This window comes from Apostichopus japonicus, chromosome 13 (assembly GCF_037975245.1).
Source record: "Apostichopus japonicus isolate 1M-3 chromosome 13, ASM3797524v1, whole genome shotgun sequence".
In the NCBI taxonomy this organism is placed as follows: Eukaryota; Metazoa; Echinodermata; class Holothuroidea; order Aspidochirotida; family Stichopodidae; genus Apostichopus; species Apostichopus japonicus.
Genome location: NC_092573.1, coordinates 26,658,920 through 26,679,370, shown reverse-complemented (window position 1 = coordinate 26,679,370; position 20,451 = coordinate 26,658,920). Strand labels below are relative to the sequence as shown.

The 20,451-nt window shown below is 36.5% G+C and overlaps 1 protein-coding gene across 6 annotated transcripts in view; it reads left to right on the top strand.

The window, feature by feature from the left end:
- The first annotated feature begins 5,464 nt into the window (after positions 1 to 5,464).
- The window catches only part of LOC139978229 (spatacsin-like), a 73,955-nt gene continuing 58,968 nt past the window's right edge, over positions 5,465 to 20,451 (top strand). For 4 of the 6 annotated variants that reach the window (XM_071988204.1, XM_071988203.1, XM_071988202.1 and 1 more), the window contains exons 1-8: positions 5,498 to 5,756; positions 9,468 to 9,643; positions 10,412 to 10,630; positions 12,889 to 13,597; positions 14,677 to 14,797; positions 16,155 to 16,305; positions 18,489 to 18,937; positions 19,556 to 19,744. In XM_071988204.1, coding sequence (XP_071844305.1) covers positions 5,542 to 5,756; positions 9,468 to 9,643; positions 10,412 to 10,630; positions 12,889 to 13,597; positions 14,677 to 14,797; positions 16,155 to 16,305; positions 18,489 to 18,937; positions 19,556 to 19,744 — 2,229 coding nt within the window. In that variant the 5' untranslated portion in view covers positions 5,498 to 5,541. Of the gene's footprint in view, positions 5,757 to 9,467; positions 9,644 to 10,411; positions 10,631 to 12,888; positions 13,598 to 14,676; positions 14,798 to 16,154; positions 16,306 to 18,488; positions 18,938 to 19,555; positions 19,745 to 20,451 lie in introns of all 6 variants that reach the window. The other 2 variants (XM_071988207.1, XR_011796928.1) reach the window with 2 other exon arrangements.

Genomic DNA, 20,451 nt, shown 5'->3' with positions numbered 1-20,451 from the left:
ATGATGAAGGAGGGGGCCGCATGAACCCTACGCTCGATTTTTTGCACGAAGCCCAAGGCAACAGAATGTGAGCACTGCGTGCACTGATTTTTTTTCCTTCCTGATATAACAGATGAATAAAGTCCAGCCCCCCCCCCCCCCGCTGAGAGTGTCACACAAACTGACCTGTATGCAGTTTTTTGGATCCAGAAGGTTCGAATGATTGCTTATATAGCTTCAAATTGTTATCAATAAATCTGCTCACTAAATTTTCGCACCTTAGAGCATCTCTGGCGGGCCGGACGCAACCCTGCGGCGGCCGGACTGTGGCCCGCGGGCCGTAGGTTGGACAACCCTGGTTTAACCAGTCAGAAGTTCTATCTAGACTTAGAGACCATAATAGTTCTCATGCATGATGCACCTGGTGTTTTGACACCTGGGAGACATTACATGAACTCTGACTTAGTTTAGTTTAGTTTAGTTTACTTTACTTTACTTTACTTTACTTTACTTTACTTTACTTTACTTTACTTTACTTTACTTTACTTTACTTTACTTTACTTTACTTTACTTTACTTTACTTTACTTTACTTTACTTTACTTTACTTTACTTTACTTTACTTTACTTTACTTTACTTTACTTTACTTTACTTTACTTTACTTTACTTTACTTTACCTTACTTTACTTTACTTTACTTTAGTAGAAAAAAGGATCAGGAGGGACACTTAAAGTGCTTGTCCAAAGTATTCTTAAAGCCATTGACACTACTTGCAAGTACAACTTTCTCAGGCAAACCGTTCCACTCATTCACAACCGTATTAGAAATATTAAAACTTAAATATTAATACTTACATCAAATTTTGTACAAACCATGCAATACACAAAGCTATCAAACCATACATATATGAGCTCCTGTGGTTCTTGAGATATAGCAGTACTTTTATTACATTCAACCTATTGTTGACCTCAAACGACATTTGACATCTACCCCAAAACAGTAGGGTTCACTGAACTAGCAACAGTAAATCCACATGCCAAATACAAGAACTAAACAGGCAACCTTCCTTGAGATATCATGTTTACAAGATTGTCACAATTTCTCCCTCTGCTGACCGTAAATGACCGATGTCACATAAAAAAAAACTACAGATTGTCTGCTCAAAATGATAACAGCAAGCTACAAACTAAGTTTGAACTTGCTTTAATAACTTCCACTTCGAGAGATATAATTGTGTAAACAATGTTTTCAGACTTTGAGTCCTACTGACCTCAAATGATCTTTGACCAATACCAACAACAATCCCAAACCAGTTCTACCTAGCTAAGGGAAACCAACTTACCAAATATGAACTGTAACCCAGTGATCCTTCTGAAGTTAGAGCGTTTAAATTTACAGCAAGTGTCACGTACATACATACACACACACACACACATACCATCGCACAGATTCCTTCTGCCTTCTGCAAGGAACAACAAATGCATGTATAAATTCGGCTGATCTTTAAAGTTATGTTCTTTTTCACATATTTTTCATAAGACATATCCTTGGCTGATTAGATAAGTAATATTTTACCGCAGACGCCATCAAGAAATCGAAAGTAAAATTCATAATATTAAAGGAATTTTCCGTATCCGTTGAATTTGAATATGAGATAAGGGAATAATTATCGGTCTTTCCGATAAGCATTACATTTTCCTTCTAGGGCCTTCCTAATGTAGAAAATTTGAAAATCAGTGCTGTGCGAGCCTAATAGTAATACAGTGAATGACATGCCGACGCAGCACCACGAGATTGGTTAGTGTACCCTTTCAACGGACAAACTGCCTGTGCAGCATGCATGGTCAGAATGAAATTCCTGTTCGAGCCGTGCAAGGCACGACTCCTGTACTGTAGGTTAATTGGACCTTTTAGGTAATACAGACAATAGCAATTTGTAGTAACGAATGGAGAGGAAGACAAGCAGCACATCAAATTTGGCAGCTTTAATTAAAGTGTGCAGCATACTGCTTTAACTTACAGCAATATATTGACGAGTACGTATCAGGGAGGTGTTATTTAGAAGGAGATATTGTTTCATTAAGTGATATCTTCTATACACTTTTGATATTCATAGCCCCTTTCGAAAATTTAATCCCTTGACTGACAGTTCTTTTGTTGGTCCTTCCAATTTACCCCTCCTTCCCAAGTGTTTCCTTTCACAAATAACATAAATTTGAACAACAAATGAGACAATAACAAATTAAAAATTTGCTGGTGCAATATGTCACTCGTGCTATAGCTTACATCAAGCTGGCTATAGTCAGAGACATGCTATGTTTAAAAATTCATATCTTAGTGGAAAGATTTACCTAACCATTGTAACATACTTTTACGGACTAAAATTAGAGTTATATTTATCAATGGCAGCAGATCCCTATAACACTTCTACAGTGCTAGCAAGACCTGTCTATATATGTTCCCCCGCATGCTCCTTTCTCCAGTAGTTAGACAACAGCATATAGGGTAATGACAACAACTGACTGACCTAAATCAATTGGAGAAGACAATGCATCTGAATTATAATAATTGACCATACATTCCTTCCCTTTGGCCTAATTGAGAATTATCCCAAGGCTGAGCGCCCTATACTGTAGCTCAGAGCCTTTATATGTGTTTATCATTTTTGCTTCATATCTATCGTTCAGTGCGCATGCAGCGTTGTTAGGGATATTCTGATGTGGTAGCGGCGTGGACGTAACACATCGCAGTGATTTACATCTTCAACCTGCCAATTCCTGATATTAAGACCCTTGTTTAAAAGCATCAAGTAGTGAAGAGTTTCATTAATCATTGAACTAAACACTTTATCCCAATGTTATTTCATATCCGATGATGAACATCTTATTTTGTGTATCGTCGTTAAGATATTAATAGATAACATGAACATTGATAGAATGGTAATTTTCGCGGTCACATAATGTGAGAGAAAGTGATTGGAAAAACATATGGTACTTTTTTAAAGAATCATTTGGAGAGTGTGATGTGGAGGGGGGGGGGGGTGAGGTAACATTTCTTCACCCATGCGGGTTAATCTGAGAGAAAAATTGAGAACACTGCCATAATGAGACCCCTTAATTCCACAAGATGGTATTCACATTGCTAAGTTTACTCCAAGTCTGCAATTTACTGATGATGATAATACAATCTATCAGCAGAAATCCGTACTAGTCTACAAATGTGGTCAAACATACACCAGCATAATACCTATGTTTTGTTATTTTGGTATATTCGCCATTGTTGTGAGCTTTCCTGAGGCTCCTTATTTGTGGAAGAGAGATTCGTGATTTGTAGCAAAGAGTACTTTTCTAAGAAGCCACAATAGAAACAATACACAAAGCCACAGCTCTCGCCTCTAGGAATAATTCCTTGCATTTAAGCAAAGACAATATCCACTCAAGTTCAACCATGTAGTCAATAATTGACCTCTTTTAACCTACACATAGCACACAAACTGACGTTGTCAAGTAAGTAAATGTGAGTGACACAAATGGTCTGTGTTATAGAGATCATAGATGGCCTGAAAGACGATATAAAACAAACTAAAACAATAAAACTTTTAGAAATTGTACATTTTCCACCCATTTCACAACGAAATCGTCCACTAGTCCGAGGGTCCACTAGTCCGAAGGTTTAAGACCCACTAGAAGATTTGATGTCAGGAAAAAATTGTTCTCTTAGAGTTGTGGATGTTTAGTTTAGTAGAAAAGGGACACTCACTTTTATGACGCCAAAATACGTATACAAATTCACAGAATTTAGTGCTTCAGAACTAGACAAATTGTCCGAGAGAGACCGACTAGCCCATCTTATTGAAGGGCTAGGTTATACGAACAAAACGATATCAGAAATAATGGAAACCTCTGTTAAATCGGTGCAGAACCTACGAAAGTTTTTCAACCTAAGAAAAGAGATATATGTGGTCAAGTTACAGGCACGTACCTAGCCTAACGTTAGGTATATAATATATAGCTTTAGTTAGTATAACCAGTAGTATTTAGTACATTATTATAAATATTAGTTTAGGTGCAACTGCAAGGAATGTGAGCAATAGTGGGCTTTGCTATCCCATTGCTGTTCATGCCTCATGAGTCTTTGTGGTGTCATATTGGGAAGGGTCTTAGTAGATATCACTTAATATAAAATTATACAGGCTAAATACAGTTTCTCTTGCATGTTTACACTGACTTAAGGTATACTGGTTTCCTTCTTCTTCATTATTTTCCTACTTTTTCACTTTCTTTCTTTGTTTTTATTTTCGTCGCTAGCTCGATAAACTTTCCTTATTTTTCCAGTGTCCTGTTTATACCATTCTATATTTTTGCATGTATAGGCGAAATGAATGAAATGAAAAAATGAAACAACAAATACAGCTGCATGCCTCCTATAATAGGGAACGCTATTTAAAGGTATTCTTCATTTTTATTACAACCTTCGAAGAAATAATTTTCCTCACTTAGACATTCAGTCATCTTGCGTGTTCCTTAAAAATGTCTGAGAACAATTTGGAGAGTAAGGACTTCCAGGAAAGTACTTTTTGAAAACTTCTAACCAGTGGCGTAGGAAGGTACTTTTGAGTGGGGTTGGGAGGGAGGGGGGGGCTGAATACTGATGGCCGGCCTGGGGAGGGGTATAAGGGGGTGTCCCCTCCCCCTTTGGAATTTTTTTTGCATTTCCAGGTGGCCTCAGATACAATTTGGTGCTCCAAATGATATTTTTTTCTCATTTGGAAATGAAAAAGGGGTTTTCTGACTTGCGGAGCGGGTGCGCGGGGCGAAATGTTACTTCCGCCCCCATTTTTTTCACTGGGGGAGCTGGCGCCCCCAGCCCCCGGTTCCTACGCCCTTGCTTCTAACAATTATAGCGTACCGATAATTTGGGGCCTGTACAGCTAGACTACCTTTATGGATCTAATATTGCCTACAATCTAAACAACCTACATTTGTATACGTATTTTGAAGTTATAAAACTGAACAGCGCCACCGGCTTCAGGAGAAAACAACATCGAAGGAGACAACGGCATCAAAGTAGACAACAACTTTGAAGGAGACAACAGCATAAAAAAAGACGACAACATCGAAGGAGACAACAACATTGAAGGGGACAACAACATTTAATCAGACAGCAACATCAAAAGAGACAACAAAATGATAACAGACAGCATAGAAGTAAACAACAAAATGATAACAGACAGCATAGAAGTAAACAACATCCTACAATTCCCTTTCGGCGTACCAAATATTTCGGCGTTCCAAGTTTTTGCAACTTGTTAACTTTGCCATAAAAATAATAAATCGATGCTGAATATAAATTTTTGTTTGTTATCCATCCAATTTTTGTAAGAATAATATTATATCAAAATTGAAAATTTTTTTTCAGAAAGAGAGAACTCCTGTAACATTGTTTTGCCTCAAATATGTGTCAAATAATTTTCTCTGTATACGCCGATGACGTCTTATGACTTTCCATATATGTGAACTGATACCTTCCCTACCAAGTTCGGAGACTGAGCGGCTGTGTAATAATGGCTCGCGAAGCTGGGGCTACACGGTCCCCCTGCATAACGGTGAAGAAGCTCCCAAAACTTAATTGTAAATCCTACAGTCAGCACTTAATTAGCCACAAGTTACTTACAATATTTCAAAGAGATGAAAATATGCGGCTTAATGCGTGTGATGTTAGTCAGGTATCCGAGATATCTGAAGTTGTTGCCTTTCAGCTCGCGGAAGACGTCCAATGGTAACGAAGCTTTGGTGTTCACAGCTAGGCTGCTAGTGCTAGGCCTACGTTACACTACCGTAGCAGGAAAGGAAACGCAAGGGCACGAAAACGCGAATCGTTAATTGATCTATTGGTCAAAATCTCAGTGCCAAAAGAAGAAAAATCTTTATTCTTACCAAAAAAACAATAAATGATAGGCCAGAGGAAAACAAAAACACAGCTTGATTAGGCCTAATAGCATTGGCTATAAATAGGCCTAGCCTATACTAGCCTATAGTAATATTTTTCACCATATTATGAACTGCAAAAGGTGCTGACTGGTGGTCATATGGGTAACATATTTAAATATCAAGTCCAAACCAATAAACTGGTTAACTCGTAGGTATGATTTAAGTAATGGTGACTAATATCTCCCCAAAAATGAATGAAAAAAAGTTAAAAGACATGTTTGATTGAAAGAAGGCTACATAAAACGAAACAGGTTATAGTATACAGGCACTACTACTAATAGGGTACCGTTATTTTCCGCACACGTTACTTTCCGCTGAAACAAAACGGTGTTTTCCGCAAACAAAGTTGTCAGCGGAAAACAACAGGTTTTTTTCAGCGGAAAGTACCGTTTTTTTTGGGAGGAACAGAATGACTTACTGGAATGGTTAGGCACATGGAAGGATTTAGGAAGAAGGAAAAGATAAGATTTAACTGGCAGGATAAAATGTAGCTTCGAGACTAGATTATTATTAGGATAGCTAAGGTTGTAGCTTAGGCTGTAAGCACTAGCTTAGGCTGTGAGCACAAGTTTAATTTTATTTAAACAGCGCCACCTTATTTGGTTGTAGTTTTCGATATGGCGTGAAGTTGAAAAAAGATGAACTGCCGTGACGATTTGGTCTCGCTAAGTTTCATCCTTTAGGGGGGGGCGGGCAGAGGGGGGAGGGGTGTCTTTTGTGATATTTTTACATTAACAATAACAGAGTACAGAGTGAGAATATATAGGGCTATATATATTATGCCTCATACTTCTTTAAGTTATCCCTAATTACAAACACCCCAAGCCTCATGTAAATTATAAGCAGCTTAACTGTTCTAACATGAACTCAGTCTAACCATTCTTATCGACGTTCTTTGATACTTTCTCATGTTATTTTAATCATCCTGAATTTGGTATCCTAAAATGGAGGAAAAATATAGTGTACAGGTAAGTGAAAGAAAAGGTGTTTTCCGCAGAAGAATTTTTTCAGCGGAAAGTGATCAGCGGAAAGTAACGTATGCGGAAAACAACTGAAACCCTACTAATACTATTGATAGGCCTACACGTAGTGATGGGATGAAAATGACGGAGAGTTCCATTATGAACTACAATGGGTTCTGTAAATGTTTTTTTGAGAAGGAAATGGCACTAGCCTAGATGACAAGTGAATTCATGGTATCTTTTCTGCCAAAGATAAGTACCTTCCCAAAAATATGGTACAAAATACATTGGACTAGCCTAGGCTATTTGGACTTTGTCTTTGGCTTATACTGGCAATTATACAAACCAACTGATGATGTCAATTTTGGCATGCTATACTTACTGTTGGCAAGGCTTTAGCCATTTTACAATTATTTACGTCACAATCAAAGTTGAGGGGAAACATTGTTTGTGTTTTCAGACATTTGCTGACACCTTTCAGAGACTTTGATGTTGCAGGGAAGTAGTCCAGTCGGTCATACAAGGGGCTACTATCCCAATCAACATGCCCAAGTTAAAATGGAATAAGTTAAACAAATAAAAGTAGTATGAAAAGGGAGACATTATATCCTGACTATTGGGACATGCTAACATGACACGGTAGATGGTAAATGTTATTAAGTGGTTCTTGTCAAGGTCTCCTAGCCTCCCAATCTTCAAAGACAATTCAATTAATAAAGTATGATAATTGATGGTCATAGCAATTCAAAGTAAGGACCAACATAAAAAAATAAGTTGTCACTATGGAGTGAACAATGACCATTATAGCAGAGCTAGCCAGTCAATAACAAATCACATATCACAGACTGCAGGTGGGCAAAGAATAACAATGAACTACAGTATAGACAATGTAGGAAATTCAACAATAATGCAAAGTTAGAAATTATATAAAATAATAACTAACTTGATAAATGTCAAACACATACAGTGTAGATTATCGATTAAGGAACAATTGCATCATCATGCCTGAACAGCGAGAACTCTTTTCTTCTACTTTAATTCAACAAGTTGCCATATGAAATGTGGCAAGGAAAGCTGTATAACTGGCTTACTGGATACAGAAGAATATTTTCCTTAATATCCCATTGAGATACATCTAGTGTTGCCAGGCTGTTGGTAGGATTTTCAACCAAATGTTACTTAGGGCAGTATTTTTTGAAATCAATTGATATCAAATTTGACCAACATAGCATGTGGGAATGTATAGAAGCTATTTGTTGAATTCCTAGTAAAATAAGGAGACAAATAAGGAGACCATGCATTATGCTTAACAACTTATCTTGAAAAGTTCCTTCATAGTTCATATTTTCACATAAAAGACAGCCATTACGTGCAGATTAACACATGGGCTTCTGTATAAAAATAAAGAGGGGTTCAAGCACAATTCGGTTTTACTATAACCTGTTAAATGTTGATAGAATTAGCAGGTTAACCGGTTTACGAGAGAGCCTGTTAACCATCAAGAATGATCCACTTTTGTTTGGTGACAGGGGTTGGGGGGGGGGGGTGGTGTACCAAAGAGTGGTGCAGCAGTATAAATAGGAGAGTCCATATTGTCACAAACCCAGCCTTAATTTGGGCTTGAATGAGGAATGTTGGATATTACCCACCTCTAGATCTGGATATGGCACTGTTTGGCTTCTCTGTTGAATTTTGTTGAATTCCATTATGGTGGGTATTGGGAGAGAATTTGATCTTTTGGTGGAGCTGGCTTCGGTGCTTGTCACATCACTGTCTGGTGCCCTAATCCAGACTTAAGATTGGTACCCACCCTTTCTTGCCATTGGTCATTTGTTCAATTGCCATCTGATTTGTCCGATAATTCAATCTGCAAATTTGGCACATGAAGCCACTGGCAACCTAGGTAATCGTCTCCAGAGAGGGGGTGTACATTGATTTTAGACTGAATAGTTTTATGGAGACCAACTGCAGTGACTAGCTAAGCAGCATTAATTCATCCAACAAAGTGACAGTCTGTTATCCAATTTATAGTTGTGTACCCTGACAGGTAGGAGTTATTTCTAATTGTGTAGGCTTCACTATTATTGGCTCGGAGAGCTGCCACACTTTAAGATAGTTCCTCTGTTAGAGATGTGAAATCCCAGTGGGGGGGGGGGCTGGGGTTCCAAGAAGTCTTTGATTATCCAGGAGGGCACTTTCCCCCGCCTTTCTCCCTTGCAAAGGCCCATGGCTGAAGTATTTCAGTCCCAGGTGCCTAACTGTGCTCTAAATCATGATTATAAAGAGTTCTGGCACAGTTTGGCTCAGTGCATAACTACATACAGGGAATAATCTATTAATTTGCTATGTACAATGGACAAATTGCTATAAAAGTGCAGATGCATAGCAGTTGTTGTCCACTGTAACCATAGTACAGTTTTTATATGAGTGGAAACTTCTATGCAACATTTGTTCACTAATTTATTCCCTGACATATATTTGTTCAGTTTGTATTTTGGTTCACTTTCACATCAGTTTTTCTTTTTCTATATTTTTAGTTTCTCTGCAGTTGAAGCATCAGAAGTAACTGATGGTTGTAATGCCATCTATATTTTGGCAGTAACCGGAAAAGATATTCTTACACTGGAACTTATCAGAATTTGGAGAGCCATCGATGAGCTGAAATTTCAGAAATTTAAGAAGTCCTTGCCTGCAAATACATTAGAGGATGGAGGTAATCTGATTTTTATACAATCTGAATGATTGATCCCAACACACTTCCAAAGATATTAATAATAATTAGCACTTTGCTTTAAAGAGCCAAATCACAAATGCAGCCAAGATCTCCAAGTACACTAAGCAATGCCCACATTGCATGCAATCTTAAAATGGACACCTGTGGCTAAAATGCCATTATTTTAGCAGGACTAAATGTAGGTCATTTAGAAAAACAGTTTAATTTTTTCTTGATATCTGAGAGTGAAAACAGAGGGGAAGACATGTTTCGAGGGATGTATTTAATCTGGAGAGTATCTTCAGATCTGTTTGGGAGGGAATTAACAGAACTTACAGTATGAATTATATTCCAGACATTTTACATAACATGGGACTATCTAAGGGAGGCAGTCAAACAGAGTCCACTCTTTCAAAATGTGTTAGCTACAACAATTGCCTAGGTTAGTGTTCAAACTTGAAGATAGAAGGCTTGTATAATATTATATGAAGACAGTGGAAGTCCTCCCCCCCCCCCAAAAGTGTTCAAATATTGCATTCTGATGCATATTTAGACTTAAAATTAAGTCTACATTATAATAAGGTCTAAACATGTGTGTACTTATTAATTATTTTGAATTTCAAAAACATCCCATGACAGTGTTTTTCCAAAACTGACCCACACACACTCTTTGCACACAGCACTGAAAGGATAGTTTTGATTTTGAGAGCTGTGATATAAATTGATACAAACTCATTTTGTGTGTGTTCTTTTTTGTTGTTGCTACAGGCAGGTCATGTCATGCATCTCTCTTCCTTTGGTTTGACTACACTTCCAGTCACTTTTCTTTGCTATGTGGTGCCAAAGTATTCTGCATGTTGGTGTTACAAGATGGAAGCTTGAGCATTTCTGACAGCTTTCCTCTGGAAATACCTAATTATGATGATGTTATTGCTGTCCAACAGGAAGAAAGTTTTCTGTTTCTCCTCCATTCAACAGGAGATATTTGTATCCTTATGCAATAGTGATAAAATGACCAGGAATGAGATGCTTACGGTATATAATAGAGCTTGAATGAACAATACGAAGAGATATTTGTATACTATAATAAGGAAGCTATAATGAATGGTAGGATGGATATGTTTGTAAACTTATATATAATAGAGGTAGAATGAACAGCAGTAAGCTCATATTTGTAAACAGTAGTTATGTAACAGTATGAAAAGGAACAGTATGGAGATGTAAACAGTCACAAGGAGATATTTTACAGGAATATATATGTATGTGTAAGAGTAAGTTGGCCTGACGTTTCGATCCTAGCAGGATGAATATATGTAGTGTGAATGAATTTAACTTATATTTCATGAGCAAGGTCAATACTGGTATTATGTATGGGCAGTGCATGTGAAAGATAATGTAGTTTTTCATACTCATTAAAGTTGTACATGGTACAATGTGTTTTGTAATGTGAAATACAGTAAGTAGGTCAACATTTAATTTTGTGTTTAGCTATATGTGTAAGTATGTCTGTGTGTGATGCCTTGACAATAAATACTAAGCTATTTAACTAAGAAACTGGTGCATATTTGGTATGTGGATTAACCTTATTGAGTACAAGAACCCTATTTTCTTGTTTAGATCTGAAACCTTGTAAACACAATAACTCAAAAGGAAAGCTAGTATGAACTGCAAACTTGGAATATAGATGAACCTTATTGAAGACAAAATTCCTAATGTTTCTGTGCAAGTCAAAGGTCATTTGACATCAGGACAGGTCACAGTCTTAAAATATAGAAACACAATACCTCCAAATGCAAAGCTGGGCTGATTGTCATGAGCACAACAAATATATTGTCTTTATGGAGGTGAAAGGTCACCTGACGACAAAGTCTTATCAGCTTGTACATATAATAACTTTAAATTTTAAGCAAGAAAGATATTTCTACAATACTTTGTATTTTCACATTTGAGTTTTGTATGAAGGTGAAAGGTCAGTGGAGGTCAAAATTTGAAAATGGTAGGGAATTGTGGGGTGAAGTGTTCAAGTAAATGAGGGTATAAATCTTGACAAGGAACCATGAAGCCTATGAGCTATCTGGTGTTAAGCAAACAGCAAAGACTAATGCTTAATGAGTGGAAAGAGTAGTTGGAATTTCTTGATACAGAACCCTGGTATTCCAAGTTTTTGGTTTTTGGCCCAGTATTTCATGTTGCACTGTAACACATTAAAGTATAATTGTTATAGTGCATAAGGAAAGTTATAAAATTTGAACAAGACCATTGTATCGTAGCAGTGAGTGTTGAAGCCAAGCCATATTGTTTCAAGTCACAAGTCAATCTGTTTTCATGAAGTCAAGTTACAAGTCATTTGACTTTATTATACGTCAAGTTACATGTCAAATATAAGAGCAACTTGTAATGGTGCAGGCACTTCTTGTTCCCTCTCACAACGTATACTTGAAAATCTGACAAACAGTGACAGTGAAATCATGAAATGTGACAATTCAATATTTAGAATACTTTAACTGACCAGCTATTAAACTTATACAGTGTGATAAAATATGACTCACCACGGGAATCACTATAAAACTAAAACTTTCAAACCAATATTTACAACAATCAACCCATAACTAAATACTTCACTACACATATTATCCATAAGGCTCAACACTCTGGATACTTAATGCCTCCAAAAAATATGGGGATAATCAAGTTGATATTTAAGCTGAAACTATAAATAATGTAGCACATTTAACACACAGTCCATGATCCATCAAAATATAACCTGATCAAGCAATATGGGAATATTGTAATATTTAAATATTAAAGATGCAATATGGTCAGTTGCAAAATGTTATTCCCTCATAATTTGGTGCAGTCAAGGGTTGCCAACGATGCTGTAAATGTCAGTTTTGTGAAGATCAATATCAATTTTGTAGTTATTGATTAAATATATACTAGAATGTGCTAAAAAGATACTGAAAAATGCTTAACTTTGAACACTTCTCAAGGACATGCATCTCTTTTGGCAAGTGGAATGAAGCGTCAAAACAAATTAAACCAATAGTTATTTCAATCAAGTCACAGTTCATTTGTTGCCAAGTCAAGTCAGTTCACAAGTGAAACAAATTGTGACTTAATTTAAAGTCATAGACTCAAGTCAACAACTCTTTATCACAGTTGTCATTTTGCTTTTGCAGTTGTCATTAGTTTGAGCAGCTTTTCTAAGCATTCTATTTTCCTTACCCTGTATGGTAATTTTACAGCAATATTCAATTCTAGGTACTTGTACCAAGCAGCTACCATATCATTCAGGCACTTTATAGAAGTGCTATTCCAAGAAATGTCACTGGTGGATTTGTTTAAAACTAGCAAGGCTTCCAGTTTTACAGTTTCAACAGATATGAAAACAATTATATTGACATTTAGTGGCTCAAAATACAGTATTTTCAAAATACACCTAAATGAATACTTTGCAATATTTCCAAACCATTTGACAAAAGAGAAACGAGGAAGTGATATTTTGACAAATATAATAGGGCAGGACAATTGTGAAGCAAAACAAACTTGGCAAGGGTTTATGAAGAGGACACAATTGTCTGTGATTCAACAACTGGCAATCAAGCCATGCAAGTATGGTGTTACTTGTAAGTGTGCTCAAAACTGGTTTGATGAAAGCTTTAAACCAACCTCAAGCTTGTCATCTCCCAAAAGAAACACTTCTCCTCAGATGACAAAAAAAAAGATAGCAGGTTTCTTAGCAAAAAAGGAGAGAAAGACATTTCTGGTGGAGTATGTTGATGCTTTTCAGCATAGTACAGCATTAAAAACACCAAAACAATGCAGAGACTTATCCATGACTGGGCTTTGGATAACAGAATCGTCAGTGGTAATCTGGTACAAGGGACAAAATGGAGGAAACCATGGTGGCATCTGCACAGGGTCTATTGAAGAACAAGACTTAGAGTTTTATAGGTTAGTGATCGTGGTAATGTAGCACACTCATCATGGATAATATTTGATAATACAGATATCATTAACCGTGAACACATGATATATATATTGTAAGAGTGAGACATGAAATGTTATTATCAATAGATTAGATACTAGAATGTGGTCACCATTTATTGCCGTTTTGTTTGTTGTTTTGTTTAGAAGTGGATGATTTCTATATGTTATAGGTATTTGACAAGACCATGTCAACTACATTTGTAGACATTGTAGCAAGGCCTTGCTTGAACTTCACACTTTGTATGTCATAGCTCTGAAAGATTAGATGTTCTTTATCTTTTTTCATGGAGGTGAAAGGTCATTATAGGTCACCAGAGGTCAAAGGCTGAAAACCTTGTAAACACAATTTTTCAAGAAGTGAAAGTTGCTTTAACTTTTAATAAGCATGGTATGTTGGTAGCTCTTGGTGAGCAGATGACCCCTATTGTTTTTCATGGAGGTGAAAGGTCATTTAAGTCAAAGGCTGAAAACCTTGTAAACACAATATGTCAAGAAGTAAAAGTTGCTTGAACTTCGAACTTGGTATTTTGGTAGCCCTTCGTAAGCAGATGATCCCTATTGTTTTCATGGAGGTCAAAGGTTGTTTGAGGTCAACAGATGTCAGAGTCTGAGAAATTTGAAAATGAGATAACTTCAGAAGTTGCTAGACATTAAAATTTGGTATGTACATAGCCCTTGCTAAATACATGTCTACAGTTTCCCTTGAGGTCAAAGGTCAATAACAGGTTACAGTCAGAATAAGTCTGATTATGCAGAAGTGAAGTTTGTTTGACCTTCAACTCTCTTTGCATAGGTATGAATTATCAAATCTGCAAGACTTGCCATCTCTGCTCAGCAATTCAGATCGTTGGAAAATCTTGTATCTAAAGTTTCTTCTCATATTGGCAAGGAATTACTAAGTCATTTGACTTTCTGGTTATTCTTTTGCATGCACTGACTAGTTTTCAAATGTTCATATACTACCAACATTGCAATATTAATTTATAGTTCACAGTCCTTTGATGTACATGATAACTATACCTTATTCCCATTTTATTTTCCAGCTTTACTGCACCAACATTTCTTGCCCCACCTGTGGAACCAGTGCAGCCCATTGCTATGGTCTCCAGGAACAAACTTCAGCTCTTAGCTGCTGGTGTGAATCAAGATATCCTGGTCAATAAGGTATCATCAACATGCCAACAATACAAAGATAAGCTCTGTGTATTTGTAATATCCTGTGGCATGTATGATTAAATTTTCTGAGCAATGTATTCTGTTAAAGAGCCTTGCACAATTCAGACCGTATTGTTGTCCATTTACTGTACATCCAATTTCTTACAATCCACATTTAAATGCAGTTGATTGACTACTGTAAATTGTAAGATTTATCTATGTGCACTCAGTATTCATCATTATATCAAATCAAACATTCATATTTTGCTAGGCCTGGCCCACTACTGCCAAAACACATTGCCATGACTTCATTACTCCAGAATGGTGCACACAAAGATTATAGAGTACACTTGGCACATGTATGAAAACAGTGGAACAGGCTAGAGCCTTAGTCCAAGTAACTTGCAGTGACTTTGAGAATTAACATGCAAAAAGGCTAGTCTTACTAAGCAGAAACATCCAGTAATTTTGGCTCTTGCAACTTAGTAAGATCATGGAGCATTTTGATTAGGAATTTAGGAGTACAATTTCTTTAAAAGGAATGATATTAGGTGGCTGGCATACGTATAGTATGGTAGTGGCTTTGCAACATTTTCTGTTTTTAATGATGGTGTTCATATCTTGATGCGTACTATTTAGGTTTGGTTTTGTGCACATCTCATGCTCTAAGTGTTATTAAATTTGTGTTGTAACTTGGTGTAAGTTTCTCCTAAATATTTCACAAAATCATCATGGAATTAATGGTATGTGCCATAGACAAGTTAAATTTTTAAGCATGCCCAATTACAAATTTTCAATCTGCACACATGCAGGCCTAAGGAAGTGTTCCCAGCAAATTAACTGAAGCGTGCAGTAGGCCCTCTTGTTGCACGTTACACCCTGTAGCCCTGGCAACTGGGAACGATTGGTAGTGCACCAATCACGTTTCTCGTGAGATGCATTTAAATTGTTTTTGCAATTCTGTTTCAAACTTTGCAATTTATTTTATGGTGAGCAAGCTTCTTTTTGTCTCAAAGGTTGGCCTGAAGTAACAAAGTAGACTGCTTGTTATGTGTTTTTCTTAATCAACACTACATCAAATTTGGAACATGGCATGTATGTCACATTTACCTGTAGACCCAAAAGTCACAATGTTTATGCTTTACAATATCATCATATGTCCACAGCAATGTACTGTTATTGGAAACTTGGGATTTGCTACATTGCTGCTCTAGTTTTAATACTTATTATTGGAAATTTACTAATCATCTTGAACCTATTTTTTTTAATACTCATCAGAAAGTTTGTAATGTTAAACTTAAGTTGGATTCATTAACTCTCATCACGTATTTATGTAATGATAAATTTCCTTTTGATTTATATTTAGTTAATGATGTACAAAAATGCATCTCTAGCAGAGACTGTCAGTCACTTGAATCAATGGGACCATTGCAGTATCCCAATCCATGCTTTAGAGGTAGGGCTGAGACATCGACAACTCGACACTGTTGCATTTTTCTTGAAAGGCAGAGAAACAGGTCAGTAGGTTAACTGTTGGAGATACTTTAACATAATGATTCCTGTGTATTCTTTTATATCAACTTTTTGCTCACTTGGCAATTCCTAAGTGGCTATATCTTGTCAATGCTAAATGAGCTAACATGGTGAATACTTACAGTAAGGAGCTTATGTACAGTTTGCCTAATGGGTCAGATAGATCAATCATTTAAACCATTTCCTTGGTTGCTAAGGATAGTTTGATATGTTGATAAGTTAATCTGGAAAGAATGACTTAAAGAGAATGATTTCAGTCAAATTCTTGTAGGGTCAAACAATAAAATAAACTTTGTTTTCTCGATCAGGATCTCAAATTGGTGATACATTGTTACAGGAGAAAATCAATAAAGATCATAACAATCCAGGATGATTCAAGTACTAGTGTCAGGTTTTTGAACAACTACATCAGAAATATTCAGTTCAGACAATTATTTGTCTAGTATTCCTTAGCTAATAGCTCAGCTAGGATCACCATATTGCCAGATTTCTGTAGGAATTACTTCCTTTCCTTATCTTGGGTGTTCCTCTGGGTGGATTTATGAAGTGTAAAAAAATGTCTGGTCTTTTAGGTAGTTAGGACAAAAATGGATTAAGAACACAGGGAATCTTCTTTGACAGTGATTTGGCTATAAAGTGACTCCAAATTGAGCAGAAAAGTCAAATTGTGGACAATAAGCCCCTTAGCCATTCTAATCGTACATCTTTCATGCAGGTACCATTCATTATAAAAATATTTCCCCACAGAAGGGACAGGGAACCTCTCCATAAGACCCCCTCGCCCTCGGTCATGACAATGTGTCCTCTTTACTTTAGATAAAGTATGGTAACCCTAATCTCAGTGCTCAGTATTTTATGGTTAGTACCAAAAGTCCATGAGCATTACTTCTGCTTAAAACATGTATACCCTTAGTAAATTAAGGGTTGAACATACAGGTAAGTACAAAAGCTTTTCAAATAGTCAGAGCATGTCATTTTTTCGTCATACTGGATGGAGGACAATGCGCTAAGTTGCTGGTCAATTACAGGATAACTACAAAAGTAATGTTTAACCACAATGATAACCACATGCTAAGTGAAAGAAGCCTGTTCTATATTGTGTCATTTGAGGTCAACAAGTCTGAAAACTATTAAACTTGATAACATCAAAAACATAGCTTGGATTAACTTAATATGTGGTATGTGGATTCTCCTTGTGAGTGCAAGAACCCATGTGTTCTCCATCGAGGTCAAAATTCAATTGAATATATGAGAGGTTGATGTCAGAACTCTTGTAAACATTAGTTCAATAGCAGGGCTTAGATGAAGTTTACACTTACTTTATTGATTCACCTTCAATTGTGAGTTAAAGCAACCCATTGCTTTTCATAGAAGTTAATATTCATTTGATGTCATCAGCAGTCCAAGCCGGAAAAGTAAGTAAATATAATAACTCCAGAAGTAAACCTTGGCAGTAAGTATGCCGCACTGAGTCATTTGAGGTCAATAGATGTTAAAGTCTGAAATCCTTGTCACTGGATAGCTTCAACACAGTCTTGAGTGAACTCCACACTTTATAGTGTGTGAAACCAAATTAGAGAGTGCAAAAGGTCAAAAGCTCTTTTGAGCTCACTATGGGTCAAGGTCTAAATACCTTGTAAACTTGATACCTTCAAAAGCTAAGCTTCTATTAATCTCATATTTGATGTAGAACCACCTTCACTTGTACAAAAACTGTAGTTTTCTGTTGAGGTTTAGTGTGATTTGAGGTCAACAGAGGTCCAAGTCTGACACCCTTGTATGTACTTTAACTACAAAAGCAAGGCTTGGATGATATTGATCAATATATAGAGCGATCTACTGTTTACTAGGACTGTATTGTTATCTATAGACGTCAGAGGTCCATTGTAATCAAAACTTGAAAATGTAATGTGTAGTGTTACATTAAATGTCTTCATATGGCTTTTTAGTTTGGTAATGATATTTATACTGAGTGAAGGAGGAAAGGTTTTCATGAAAGGTTGAAGTTCATACTGTCAGTACTCTAATAGACTAAATATCATTTTCCCCTTTACAGATTTCATTCTCATTTCATTCAGATACATTTGTTAGGTGTCTTTTGTGTCAAGAAATAATTTTTCCTTCAACATCCTTATCTTAGAGTAACCAAACTAGTTCTTCTTTCCAGAGTTCCGCTTGAAACCTGATTCTAACATCAAACCAGACATGTCAGAGGCCAATCAATTATGGACAGCTCTTAATCTTCTGTCTTCAACCATCAAAGAGAATATGAGGGACTCTCAGTCTCAACACTATTCATGGCAACTCCTCAACCTCACCCTCTCTCATCTTCATAAACTAATTCAGAATACCACTGAAACAAAGGCAACAGTTTTGGAGAAAGAGGGCAATGGGACCATTGAAGGGGTTTGGGGTAGGGCAGATGATCTGTTAGAGATCATTGACAAACTGATGCAATTCATCACAGAACTAAGGAAATATTTGAAAGGATATCCAACAAAAGTGTCTCAAGATGAAGTTGACAGTACTATGAGAAGTGACAAAATCAGTCCATGGCTTGGTCACCATTCTCAAGCAGGTTCATCCTTTTTAAATTGGAGAACTTTTTCAAAACAGGTAACACTTGTATAATTAATTCTTTCTCATAACCTTGTATTCAAAAAGGGTAGAGCAATTATGTGTTTTGAAAGGTGTTTTCACCTTTTCATTCTTTCTCTCAATGAGGTCAATCTTCTGTCGAGATGAACATATATCAATTTGGTAATGTAGTTAGTCCATTGAGTGTTGAGGCAACAAGAAGTTTTTGACACCACAGATTTCCTCATTGTGGTTTTAATATCTAGCAATGACTTACAATGTTCAACAAGGATGTTAGTGAGGCCAATAGATGTGCTGAATAAATTACTGTAAAAATGGTGCTTGATGTGTAACCTGTAAACCTTCGGGAATAATGCATTAATGGGTGATTGATATGAAGAAGCTGAATAATAGTTTGGTCAGTTTTTGAAAGTTTTGTGAATATGAGAATAGTTGGTCATCATTTGTTTGTCAGGGACAAATTGTTCAAATAGTGTTCAAGTTTAGAAAGGATTTCACAGTGAGGTATTGAGATCCATTCAGATGATGTGAGTGAATTTGGTTATGTATGAGAAAAGGTAAACCAAAAGTAAAGTGTTTTTTATACCATACAACTCTTCTAAGAGAGCATAACTCATGGCTTTCTGTCATTATCAGGATGTAATCAAAGATGCCATCCTTAGCCAAAACATTCCTTTGGCCCAAGCTTATCTTCGAGAGCTGCAAGGAGAATCTACATCTACACTTAGCAGAAAGGATGAGATTGTAAATGTTGGGCAAACCATCGCATACAATGCTCTTGTTGAGAGTAACATTGAAACTGCTCAAACTATGTTCCGTAATATGGTAAGTCATTTAATTTACTCATATTTATAACAGTATTTGTTTTATGAGCATTACAAAATGGATGAACATGTGATGACAGAGTGATTCAATACAGCCAAGTCCTGAATATTGCAGTAAAAAATTTTTTGATTTCTTGTCGAAGGCAAAAGGCACCTATGTGATGGTTACAGTGTGCGTGTGTTTGTATTATGAGCATTACAAAATGGATGGACATGCGATGACAGAGTGATTCAATACAGCCAAGTCCTGAATATTGCAGTAGAAAAAGTTTTTGATTCCTTGTCGAAGGCAAAAGGCACCTATGTGATGGTTACAGTGTGCGTGTGTGTTTGTGTGTGTCATGCATTGGCTTGTGAACATGATAACTCAATATAATACATCATGGATAAACTTCATGTTTGGGTCGATAGATGCACCTTATTGAGTATAAGAACCCTGTTGAAATCTCAGTTGAAAAGGTCACATATGTCAATTTAACCACAATAACTCAAAAGTGAAACTTCAATGAATTTAACACTTGGTATGTAGCTCTCTTATGGTGAGTACAAGGAACTATTGAAATCGGTGGAGGCGAAAAAGGTCATTTGAGGTCAAGCTAGTTAATTACTGAAAACCTTGTAAACAATATGATTTGCAAGCAGAAGCTTGCATTAAGTTCATACGTCATAGGTATACCCATCTTGGCAAGTACAAGAACCCTACTGAAA